Below are 12,668 nucleotides of genomic sequence, written 5' to 3' on the forward strand. Positions count from 1 at the left end.
CAATTGCTGGAAACCACAGGAAGGGAGGAGGCTCCTGTGACCTGATCCAGCCGGGCATTGATATAGTCCATGGGTACACAAACTAAGGCCTGGGGGCTGGAACTGGCTCAATCACCTTCTAAATCTGGCCCATGGACAGTCTGGGAATCATTGTGTTTTTACATGAGTAGAATGTGGCCTTTTATTTAAACTGCATCTCTGGGTTATTTGTGGTGCCTGTCTGGTGTTTTTGCCTGAGTAGAATGTGTGCTTTTATTTAAAATGCATCTCTGGGTTATTTATGGGGCATAGGAATTCGTTCATTCCCCCCCCCCAAATATAGTCCCATCCCCCCACAAGGTCTGAGGGACAGTGGACCGGCTCCGTGCTGAAAAAGTTTGCTGACCCCTGATATAGTCCTTTCCAATGTTCAAAGTGTTTCAAAGGCCTTTCTCTGGCTCCCAGTTCTTACAAATACTCTTTAACCTGGCTTTTGACACTTGGGGTGTTTATTTTTAGGCTCTACCTTATTTCTGTGATTGTATGTTGTTTTAAAATGTTTCTTGCATTATGTTTTAATTGCTTTAACCAACCCGGAGACCTTTGAGTGAATGAGGGGTGATAAGTGGTGATGATGATGATGATGATGATGATGACACAACCTTGTAAGGTTATTATACCCATTTTGCAGTTGGGAAGACTGAGAAAATGAGAGAGAGAAAGAGAGAGAGAGAGAGAGAACAGAACAACGTGCCTAACGCTTCTTATTAAAGCCAGCGCAGAAGGGAGACTTTGAATCACTGACTCCTCCCCAAACACGACTGTCAAAGGAAGGTTTAAAAGTGGAATTTGCAAACATCACTTTTTACGTGCAATCACGTACCATCTCCATATCGGGGCTGAGACTTCCTTCCCCATTCATACCTGCACATAAATTGACGTATTGTCATTATTATTGCTGCAGATTAAATATCTGCGCTGACTTTCCAGGCGTCTCTCCTTGACTCGGAATGTGGAAGCAGCGTGGGGGTTGGCTGCTAAAGGGTTAAGCCTCTAAAGATAGAGGGAGGGAGAGAGAGAGAGAGAGAGAGAGAGAGAGAGAGAGCATGAGAGAGCGCTGGGGAGGGAGGTGCAATAGAAGAGAGGGACTGGCTTTTCTCTCCTCTCTCACTCTCTCTTGCTGCAATAAATCCGGCTTAAAGGACGAGAGCAGAGGAGCCTAGAATGGATTAAAGAAAAGTCTGTATAATACAGACGCCAGCACAAGGGGGAGGGGGCAGAGAGAGAGAGAGAGAGAGAGAGAGGAGGAGGAGGAGGAGGAGGAGGAAGAAGAAAGAGAATAAGAAAAGGAGGGAAAAGGAGGAAAGAAGGATGAGTTGAAGACCCCAAACTCCAGCTGCTAATCTGCTTATTCCACAGGAGGAGAAAGAGAGGCAGGGACTGAACAGGTGCATCCTCTGGGTACCACTCTCGGCATCCTCTGGGTACCACTCTCAGCATCCTCTGGGTACCACTCTCAGCATCCCTTCGGTACCATTCGCCTTCGTGGTCTTTCGGACATACTCCTCTCTTGCCATCGCCTGCCTTCCCTCCCCGCTCCCCGTTTTCCTTTTTTTCTGCGGGGAGAGAGGGGTTTCTTTCTACATTTCCTCCGTCTCCAAACCCCTCCCCAGCAGGCATCCACGATGTGTTCCTCCGCCGCCGGCCACGGATGCTCCGGCACCCCGTCTTCCCTGCCCGCCTTGCCTTCCGGAGGAGCCTTGCCATGCGGAGAGCCGAGGTGCTTCTAAACCAGATGGAGTTTCTATCCGGGGGGCCAAGACACCCACAATGAACCGCCTGCTGCCTCTCTGCTTCCTATTCCTCAAACTCTTAGATGCGGTGCTGGGTGAGTGTGTGCGAAAGACACCTGCTTTTTTTGCGGCGGCGGTGGGTTGGGTGGGGGGAGAGAAAGAGAGGATAGAGGCATGGCTTTCATGTCCCCCCATCACCAAAGGAGATGCAAGAATCCCATGCGACGCCAGCACCCCCTCCCAAACCAACGCTGCTCAGGTTCTCTCCAAAGCCACGAACGGCGAGAGAATTTTTGCTCGGGGCATCAAACCGCTCTCCTTCCCCCGTTCAAGTCAATAGAGGATGCTTTGGAGCTGGGCAGAGGGAAGTCAGTGGGAGATGAACGGGGTGTTTTCTCCCAACTCATGCCAACTTTCCCCATCCTGGCTTGGTTGTTTAATGCTCCTGTTCTCTGGTTCTTCAAAGCTGCCCTTTGTTGGACCTCAACTGCTAAGAGTTGAGTGGGTCTCTCCCCCCCCCCCCAGTTAGGAGGCAGTGATGTTGTGCATGGATCTATGAAAAGCCTTATCAAATGCCAAAGCAAACACTTTCTCTTTTTTTCCTCTGGTGGTGGTCGCAATAATTATTATGATAATAACCCCCCTTCCCCCGAAGCTCCCACAATCAGCATCCATTGTGGAACCAGGTTGCAAGCGGATAATAGACTTTTCAATGGCATCTGACGAGTTGTTGTCGTCTTCTGGAGAAAACACAACCCGGTTTGGGTGAAAAGAGGCGAAATAAACCAATAGGATGGGGGGTGATGGAGGAGGAGTATGTTGGGGATAAGTAACCTGGGGGGTTCACAGATAAGAGAGGGTGGGAGGATAAAAAAGGGAGGTTGCTTGTTTTGTGGGTTTACCTTTGGACTCAAACTCTGGACCGGTTTGTCAAACAGCATATACATTGACACACACACACCCCTCTCCCTCTCTCGTGTGTGTTCGTTCCCCTCTGGGAAATTGTGCGGTGTGTTTGTTATTTTGAGATTGAATTTAGGCTAAAAACAACAGGAACGAGCAAAAGACTTTCATTAACTCAGGCTCTTTTTTCCAGGGGTTACTTGAGGGCAGATGGGTTGATGCTGTGTGTGTGTGTGTGTGTGTGTGTGTGTGTGTGTGTGTGAGTGATCCGGAGAGCAAAAGCAGAAAGTTCCCCTTATTTTTGAAAGGAACTGATTTATTGAGCATCCACCCACCCTCCCAGACTTTGTGGCATGTGTTGACAGAACCAGAATTGACTCCAATGCATTATTTTGTTTCAGTTCCAATCCTATTCCCCCCCCTCCCCATATATAGCAATGGGAGTTCTCAGAAAGTCACACTCTCCTATCCCCTCTGGCCAGCCACACCAATCCTTGGATGATTTCGGTCTCCAAACTTAACCCTGTTGTAATTTCTGAGCTGGGGGGGGGGGAAAGGGTCTTTTCCCACTCTCTTTTTTTTTTGCAGTGATTTTTTCGGGGGGGGGGGGCGGTAGGGAAAGGAATTGGTGGTTGATATCTCTTTGCCGATGCTTTCCCTTTTGATTCGGAGTGAAAATCCAGTTCAAGTGCTTCCAGCCTAGGTTATCACATACTGTGGCTACAGCACTGAGTTTATGGGTGTCCCCCCCGCCCCTTCTTCCTATAATAGCCCAACTCAAATCTTCCAGGTGAGCTGATATTTGAATGAGTAATAACCGTGAATAATGTCAGGCAGCTGGTTGAGAAAACAAGTTGCTGGAAGGAAAGGATGAGTTCTTCTTCCCTCGACTCTTTGGGGAAGTAGCAAGAAGGATTCGATATGCGGCCTTTGGTGGGATTTATTTGATTATGAGGATCTCCCATTGGTGGTGGAGGTGAACAAGGCAAAGTATTGCTTCTGCCTAGACATTCAGAACAATAAATGACAGTATTGGAAACAAAGAAAATATAAGTGTGTTTGTGTTCAAAATAGGAATGATTCTACCTTTATTTACAACATCTTAAGTTTATAATGCAGGAAGCAAGCTATGGGGTTACAATGGACTCTTGCTCAGCTTGGTGTTGTTGTTTTTAAAGTGGAATAAATACATATTTGTGTATTTATTTGTGTTATATGTGATCTGTACACTCTTTTCTTGTCTTTTCATGAAGCAAGGCAATAGAAGCTGGCCAAAGAGTGTAGGCTGGGTTTCGGGAGTGGCAATGGTGGCACCAGTGGCAGAGCTTCACCTGCATGACACAGCTTGGCTTACTTACCCGAGCAATCTAGATACATGATCACTTCCCCAAGCCACTTCTCTGCTGTGTTCCCCCCATATGGCAAACTCTGGCCTAAATTCTTGTGTGTACAGTGGGTGTGAGGGCTGGGTTCAGTGTCCTTGGCCCCCCTCTGTACTCTGTGGATTCTGCTTTTCTGAGAACCAATAGCACCTGATAACATTATTTATTGTCCTGTTATTTATTTATCTGTTATTTATTGTTGTTTTTTTTGCAGTGGAAGCTGGTCCACTGGGGTGAAAGGGGCACTGCCCTCCCACAACCTCAGTCTGCCCTCAGCCAGTCTTCATTTGCCCTTTTCCTTTCTTGCAGTCTGGAGGATGGCTCTGCTTGCTAGTTTCCTCGTGTAGCAGGGAGGAGGTGGAAGGTGGGAGAGAAAGCAGAATGAGTTGTCTCCACCTCTCATTGTGCTCTGGGGCCATCCTGGTGGAGTCTCTGCCTTCTGCCCCAATGGTCCTAGTGGGCACCAGCCATTACTGGATTTAGGGATGACAAGTTGCCCTTAAGTTGCTCCTGCAGGAGCCAGCAAGGGCCACAAATGTGGGTGGCTATAAAAGAGGATGGGACAAATTCATGCGCAAGAAGAGGGCTGTTGATAGCTACTAACCACAATGGCTATGCTCTGCTTCCATGGTCAGAGGAAGCAAATACATGTGAATCACAGTTTCTGGGATCCACAGGAGGAGAGGGGTTGCTCAAATTCTCCTTGCAGGCTTCCCATTGGGTCATTCCATGGCTGTGAGAACAGGATCCTAGACCAGGTGGGCCATTGCCCTGATCTCCTGATGTTCTTACATTCTAATGGGAACCACAGGAGGGGAGCGCTCCTCTGTGTTTGAGACGTTCTTAGGGGCACCTGGGTGACCACTATGTGATGAGGGTGATGAAAGCCTGACCCGAGGGCTTTCTGGTGGTTCCCTCACTGCAAGAAGTGAGGCTAAAGGGAGATAGGCAGAGGGCCTTCTTGGCAGTGATGCGATCCATGTGAAATGCCCTCCCAGCAGATGTCAGGGAGATAAGTAACTACTGTATATAACCTTTGGAAGACATCTGAAGGCAGCCGTGTATAGGGAAGCTTTTTAATGTCATTGCTTTATTATGTTTTTATATACAGTGGTACCTCGGGTTAAGTACTTAATTCATTCCGGAGGTCTGTTCTTAACCTAAAACTGTTCTTAACCTGAAGCTCCACTTTAGCTAATGGGGCCTCCCACTGCCGCCGCGCCACTGGAGCACGATTTCTGTTCTCATCCTGAAGCAAAGTTCTTAACCCGAGGTACTATTTCTGGGTTAGCGGAGTCTGTAACCTGAAGCGTATGTAACCTGAGGTACCACTGTATGTTGGAAGCCCCTTAGAGTAGCTGGGGCAACCCAGTCAGATGGACAGGGTACAAATATATTATTATTATTATTATTATTATTATTATTATTATTATTATTATTATCCAGCAGGGCTCAACTTATGTGCTTATGTTTCTACTCTGAGTCTGGATGAGTTCTCTGGGGCTTGTGCCTTTTTCTAGAAGCAGGTCTTCAAAATCTCTTTCCCCCTTCCTGAGTTCTGAGCAAAGAATAAACACAGGAGCTCAGATTGGCTGGGATTCCCTCGTTCCTCCAGCAGAGGGCGGCTCCATGTGCAGGCACGTGCCATGCAGCGATGTGAACTTTGCAAACTTCTCCCTTCAGATTCTCACACTTGTGGCTTCATCTCGGGAGACCGTGACCCCCTGCAATTCCTCGCCTCCAACCATCTCTCCATGTGCTCTGTGTGTGTCTGCTTCTGCTGTGCTGCTTCATTCTGAAGGAGAGAGGGAGAGAGGGGGAGATTCTCAATCAAGGGACATAAAAAGGCTTTAAATAATAGAAAGCCAACAGAAGCTGGACGATCTTTTCTTTTAAAGCTGCCTCGGTGGTGGTAAAATAAATTAATGGCCTGGAAATTACTCTGTGCTTCCCTGCCACAGAAAAGTGGCTCGCCTGGTGTCTGCAAGATGGGCCAAAAGGCAGAGGAATATTACATAGTAATATTACAGTGTAATATTGATCTGGACACTGTACAGAATAGTACAGTGTCCAGATCAAGGGAAGTAACTGAGCCACTGTTTTCTGCCTTGATCTGACCTTGCCTGGAGTCCTGTGTCCCGTTCTGGGCTCCACAGTTTAAGCAGGATATTGACAAACCAGAACGTGTGCAGAGGAGGGCAACCAAGATGATCAAGGGTCTGGAAAGCAAGCCTTATGAGTGAGCTGGTTGTGTTTAGCCTAGAGAAGAGAAGACTGAATATCTTCAAATATCTGAAGGGCTGTTCCATGGGAACAAGCTTGTTTTCTGCTGCTCCAGAGAGAAGGACCCGAACCAATGGATTCAAATGACAAGGCAAGACATTCCAACTAAACATTAGGAAGAACTTTCTGAGGGTAAGAGCTGTTTGACCGTGGAATGGACACCCTCAGAAGGTGATGGACTCTCCTTCCTTGGAGGTTTTTAAGCAGAAGTTAGATGGCCACCTGTGAGGGATTCTTGAACTGTGATTCCTGAATTGCAGGGGGTTAGACTAAAAGGCCTTTGGTGTCCCTTCCAAGTAGAATTCTATGATTCTATCTCTTCATAATGAGATATTGTGCGGTGTGATGATGATTCTGGGGTTTGGCTGTTTGTCCTCTTCCCGCACATCATAGACAGGTGTTCAAGGGATGTGGTGGCAGAGATGTCAGTAAACATGTCCCTTTAAGGTGCTGCTAGGCTGTCAATATTTCACAGGAGGGATTTAAGTGAACTCTGGAACTTTAGGACATGCACAGTTAAAGTGGATCAAAGCAGTCTATTGCTGTAGTGCAGGCATCCCCAAACTCAGCCCTCCAGCTGTTTTGGGACTACAACTCCCATCATCCCTAGCTAACAGGACCAGTGGTCAGGGATGATGGGAATTGTAGCCCCAAAATAGCTGGAGGGCCAAGTTTGGGGATGCCTGCCCTAGTGCTACTCTGAGTAGCACCGTCAAATTTAATAGACACGATTAACTTAGGTTTGTGAGTTTCAAAAAGGACCTAATCTGAGTAGGTCTTGACAGAATACAATCCCCAATGCTGGTGTGTTCTAAGTTGGGACTTTCATATATCACCCTCTTCCATTTCCACTCCCCCTGGAATGGTTGTCAATGTCTCTTTAAGAGGGCGTGGGCAAGTGAAAGAGATAAGCCCACCTGCTTATGGTGGTGTGATATGCAGGACAGCTGACCAAGTGGTATATAAAAAGGGAGGTGCTGGGTCTTACTGGGTAGTTGAACTTCTAGCATGAGTGAGGAAGAACCCTCCCAGAAATGAAAATTTGAGGGAAGCAGGTGTTTAGTTATAGCCAGTGACAGGCAAACATTTTTTGTTAAGAATATCAAGCTAGCAAAAAAAAATGGGGAGTGGTGGATCCCTTCAACATGTACTGGAGTCTTCTGAAAATGGTGAGTTATGCGTTCTTACTTCTTCTGTGTTGGTGAATTTAACCACCCCACCCTGGATGTTCAGCTTCATAATGGAATGGCCCATCAAGAAGCTCCAATTGTGGGTTTTATTGATTGCTTTCCAGATAACAGCAGTCCTTTTTAATGGATGTTCTGTGGATTTAAGCTGGCTGGCTGGTTTTCCATATTGTTCTGGGTCTTAGCAGAAGATGTGCTCATTTTTTATTTATTTTTTACAGCCATATAATCTTTAGGGGAGGCTGAGGCAATCTGGATTCTTTTGAAAACTACATTCGATTCAATATTTTTACCCACTATCTTCTGCCGGAGATAGCGCTGCTTCAGATTCCATCACAACTTCATCTTTCCCTACCAGGTTCTTCCACGGAGCCTGGGAGATTTGTCGTTCTCTGTTGAACGGGCGATGTAGAACAACTGCCTTTCCCCGCTTAACTCTGTTTTCACTTACATGTGCCCAGTGAAGCTGAATTTGGGAAGATTCGGGACAGATGGAAGAAAGTCCTTCTCTACACTGCGTTAAAACCATGGCACTTGCTCCCACAGGAAGCAGTGATGGTCACCAACTTGGATTTTAAAAGAGGATTGGACAAATTCGTGGAGGAGAGGGCTATTGATGGCTCTGCTTTGCAGTTTTGGAGGCGGCAAAGCTTCTGAATATCAGTTGCTGGAAACCGCAGGAAGTTAGGGGGCTCTTGTGCTTGGTTCCTGCTTGTGGGTTTCCCACAGGCATCATCTTGGCCACTGGGAACAAGATGCTGGACTACATGGGGCACTGGCCTGCTTGTCTTGTGTTCTCATATGTCCATTCCCCCCAGATACTCATAACTGTTCGTTTTCGAACTCTGCATGTTGTGGTAGTTTGGAGCGGAGAACGCGGCTCTTGTTGAATCCTTTGTTGAGGCTGATCCCTTGGCATAGTTGGGATTTGAACCCTGGTCTTCCAGGTCCTGGGCCAACACCCTAACCACTGGTTTGAGGTTGGATGCAACTCCATTATGATTACATGTGCAGACGCTCAAAATGATGTCACGCGCATGCGCAGGAGTGGCAAAACGTGACCCGTGCATGCGCAGATGTGCCATCACGTCTTATGTTCTGTTCAGGATGTGAACGGGGCTCCAGAACGGATCCCGTTCGCATCCTGAGGTACCAGTGTAGTGCAATTCTGTGAATGCATGTTTTGTTGTACAGTGGTGCCTTGGTTCTCAAACTTAATCCATCCCAGGAGTCTGTTCGACTTTTGAAACCATTTGAAAACCAAGGCACTCAAGCGGAAGCCACGCCGGATGTTCGGCTTCCAAAAAAAATTTGCAAACCGGAACATTGACTTCTGGGAGCCGATTTGTTCAGCAGCTAAGCCATTCAAGAACCAAGGTTTGACTGTATCATGAAACAGCTTGGAGATGCTCCGTCAGAAGTGACCCATAAATGAAATTTTAAAAAGAAAAGTATATGGCGTGGTAAAGGTAAAGGGACCTCTGACCATTAGGTCCAGTCGTGGATGACTCTGGGGCTGCAGCGCTCATCTTGCTTTACTGGCCAAAGGAGCCGGCGTTTGTCCGCAGACAGCTTCCGGTTCATGTGGCCAGCATGACTAAGCCGCTTCTAGCAAACAGGAGCAGCGCACGGAAACACCATTTACCTTCCCACTGGAGTGGTACCTATTTATCTACTTGCACTTGACGTGCTTTCGAACTGCTAGGTTGGCAGGAGCTGGGACCAAGCAATGGGAGCTCACCCCGTTGCGGGGATTCGAACTGCTGACCACCTGATCGACAAGCCCTAGGCTCTGTGCTAAATAATGTGTGTGTAGAGGTGGATTTATGTCATTTCTTCCAGCCCTGCCCCAAATCACACAGGGAGGTGTGTCTTGTGCCTAGTAGCCACCAGCTTTCGAAAGCCATCGAAGAAACAACCTCTTTGGCTTATCATTATGAAAAAGGCTAGAGGTGGTTGATCTCTCCAAAGGACGTCACTTGAGAGGGTGCTTCTCGTTTCACCCTGGCCCTTGAAAAAAATAAAAATAACAACCCTATCTTGTGGGCTCAGCCGTCCGAGAAGAAATTGCACTGGCAGAAGGAGGCGATGCTCAGAGTTCCCTTGCATGAACCCTTTGTGCCATCTCTCTCCTCGTCCTCCTCCTCTTCCCCTTCATGAAGTGCCTGTGCAGCAGCCCCCGGGGGCCTCTTGTGCAGGACGACAGAAACCCTGCATGCTCCCTTAGCTCAGTTCGCAAGCGCCTCTTGCTCTTGTTCTTCCTTTCAAAGTGATGATGTGGTTGTTTTCCTGAACTAGAGGTTGGGTGGGGAGAGGGAGGAAGCCAGTTTTGTGTCCGCGATCAGTTTCTTTCCTTTACATGCCTAGCAATTAAGAAGCTGGGAGAAACGCGATAATCAGACCCTCCAAGTGTCCCTATTTTCCAGGGACAGTCCCGGATTTCCAGAAGCCGTCCCAGTTTCTGATGAGATCCCAGAACGTCCTGCTTTTCCTTAAAGGTAAAGGGACCCCTAACCATTAGGTCCAGTCATGACCGACTCTGGGGTTGCAGCTCTCGTCTCGCTTTATTGGCCAAGGGAGCTGGTGTACAGCTTCTGGGTCATGTGACCAGCGAACCAGAGCAGCGCACAGAAACGCTGTTTACCTTCCCGCCGGAGCGGTACCATTTATCTACTTGCACTTTGACGTGCTTTCAAACTGCTAGGTTGGTAGGAGCAGGGATCGAGCAATGGAAGCTCACCCCGTCATGGGGATTCGAACCGCGACCTTCTGATCAGCAAGTCCTAGGCTCCGTGGTTTAACCCACAGCACCACCCGCGTCCCTCCGCTTTTCCTTAAGATGTCCCTATTTTCACCGGAGAATTGCTGAAGGATGCCCCTATTTTCATCAGAGAAATGTTGGAGGCTATGGAGTTATCCATCCCCTGAGCCATATGAAGACAGGCCCGTATAGTGAATATTTTTAATGTTTCATGTTTTTTGGAAGCCACCCAGAGTGGCTAGGGCAACTCAGTCAAATAGGTAGGGTATAAATAATAAAATTATTATTATGGAAGCGGATGTCCCTCTTTCCTCAGAGAAATGTTGTAGGGTATGCAATATACTTTCCAGCAGTTTACACCTCAACACGCCTCTTCCTCTTCTTCTCTGTCCCTGCAAATCTGACACCACGATGAGTAACATTTGGACCAAGGGGCTGGACAGGGAAAACCGAATACCATGGCAGGGTTCCTGAAAAGCTTATGGGAGGTTGAGAGCAATGCCAGATTTAGGGTGTTGTGAGCAGTTCCCCAGCACAGGGCACCAAGCCAAAGGAGTGCAAAACTGAGAAGATCCAGGATTGAGATGATCCATTTGGGCTGCGCCAAATTCTGGACTTGCATAGGGTGCCGTATTAGGAAAGATTACCAAAGGCAGCATCTGTGAAGAGGTTCATTGGTGTCAGATGGATGTCAAAGGATGAAGAACACCAGTGGCCCCACCTTGATCCCTGGCCATTGGCTATGCTGGCTGCCAGGGCTGCTGGGGGTTCTCAGCCCAGCAACATCTGGAGGGCCACAGATGTTCCCCATCCCTGAATTAGACCATTAGTGCCCTGAACTACCTTCATCACCACTTTGACCGTCGCTTGCCTTCACTGCCCCAGCTACCTCCATCACAACTCTGTTTTCTCCAGGGCGTTTCAGGGTGGTGTACACCGTTTTCTGTTCCCCATCCCATCTGTTTAATCCCTGCAACAACCCTGTGGGGTAGGTTAGACTGAGAGTGACTGCCTAAGATCACACCCAGCCAGCTTCATGGATGAGTAGGGGACATGAAGCCAGGCCTCCTGAGGCTTCCTGTGATGGCCTGGGATTCAGACTCAGAGGCTGAACCTGAGGAATCCCAGCCTGCACAGGAGTCCCCACCTCCAGAACCAGCTAAGCCGGGGCTGGGGCCTGAGCCTGAAGAGTCCTCACCTGTGCTGGATCCTCAGGTGCAGACACCAGCTGAGTCTGCTCTGGCTCCTGAGGTGATGGAGGACCCATTGCCTGCAGGTGCTCCACTCTCAGCCCCATCAGGGGAAAAGGAGGTTGCCTCTGGGTCTGGTAACCCTCCAGCCTCTCCTGAGCTGCAGAGGCTCAGGGCAGAGAGGTGGAGGGATCTAAGTTCCTGTAGGAGGAGTGCTCGCCTGCCCTATGCCTTGGGGCAGATAAAAGCCAGTCAGCCCCAGTCTCAGGTTGTGGGAGCAACGTTGCTGCTCGCCTGTTCCTGCCTGCACCCTGTCCTGCTCTTCTACCAGAGTTCCTGACCCCACCCGACTCCCCGTCTTGGACCCAGCTACAGCTTTGATGGACAGCCTCCATACCGCACCATCAACCTCAGACTGGATTCGGACCTCGCCTCTCGGTTAGCCCCTGGGACCAGCACACTTCCAGAGCCCGAGAGAAGCGCCTGCAAAGGACATTTCTGGACAAGATGGTTCCTAGAATGATGGGACCAGGAAGGCCCTGACTCAAAGTAAGGAGGACGAGACAGGTTAATCCCCTCCCATCATCCTCTCCTCCCCATGGCTCATAAATCATCTCAACTCACAGGCAGCCTCAGAACTGCAAGGTTGCAAGGGATCTGCCTAGTCCTGTATTTTTTGTCCACCTGCCAAAACTTCCTCTGTGCCCTTAGCTTCCTGCAGAAGTTCTTATTATACTGATGGCTCCTACCTTTAAGTGTGTGTGTGTGTGTGTGTGTGTGTGTGTGTGTAGCTAATGACTGGGCACTTCCGTTATCTCCCCATTATTGTTCCTTCATCCTCTTTGACAGCCTTCCTAAAATAAACTGTCAATCACATGCACTCTCTCTCTCTTGCTCTTGTGTGTGTCGTGTGTGTGTGAATGTGAGTGTGTGTGTGTCCGTGTCCATTCCCCTGCGTGTGTTGCTTTTGAAATATCAGAGAGCCTTTGTCTGGAGTGCAGATAGCAAAATGTGGGGAAATGAGGAAAAACCTACTTTGCATCTTATCTGGCCCTTCCAGCCTGCTTCTGTGGAAGGCAACATGGCGGATAGTGGTTAGAGCACTGGTTCCCAAAGTGGGCGGTACTGCAGTTCTGGAGGTGTCAATCACTGCCAGAGTTTGCAGGGGGGGGGTGTGCTATCATTGGATC

At 48.6% G+C, this 12,668-nt stretch overlaps 1 protein-coding gene across 1 annotated transcript in view; it reads left to right on the forward strand.

Annotated features, from left to right (window-relative positions):
• The first annotated feature begins 929 nt into the window (after positions 1-929).
• The window catches only part of IGSF21 (immunoglobin superfamily member 21), a 238,506-nt gene continuing 226,767 nt past the window's right edge, over positions 930-12,668 (forward strand). The window contains exon 1 of the mRNA XM_053400998.1: positions 930-1,867. Within this exon, the coding sequence (XP_053256973.1) occupies positions 1,810-1,867 (58 nt within the window). The 5' untranslated portion in view covers positions 930-1,809. The remainder of the gene's footprint in view (positions 1,868-12,668) is intronic.

Source organism: Podarcis raffonei, chromosome 8 (genome assembly GCF_027172205.1).
Source record: "Podarcis raffonei isolate rPodRaf1 chromosome 8, rPodRaf1.pri, whole genome shotgun sequence".
Classification (NCBI taxonomy): Eukaryota; Metazoa; Chordata; class Lepidosauria; order Squamata; family Lacertidae; genus Podarcis; species Podarcis raffonei.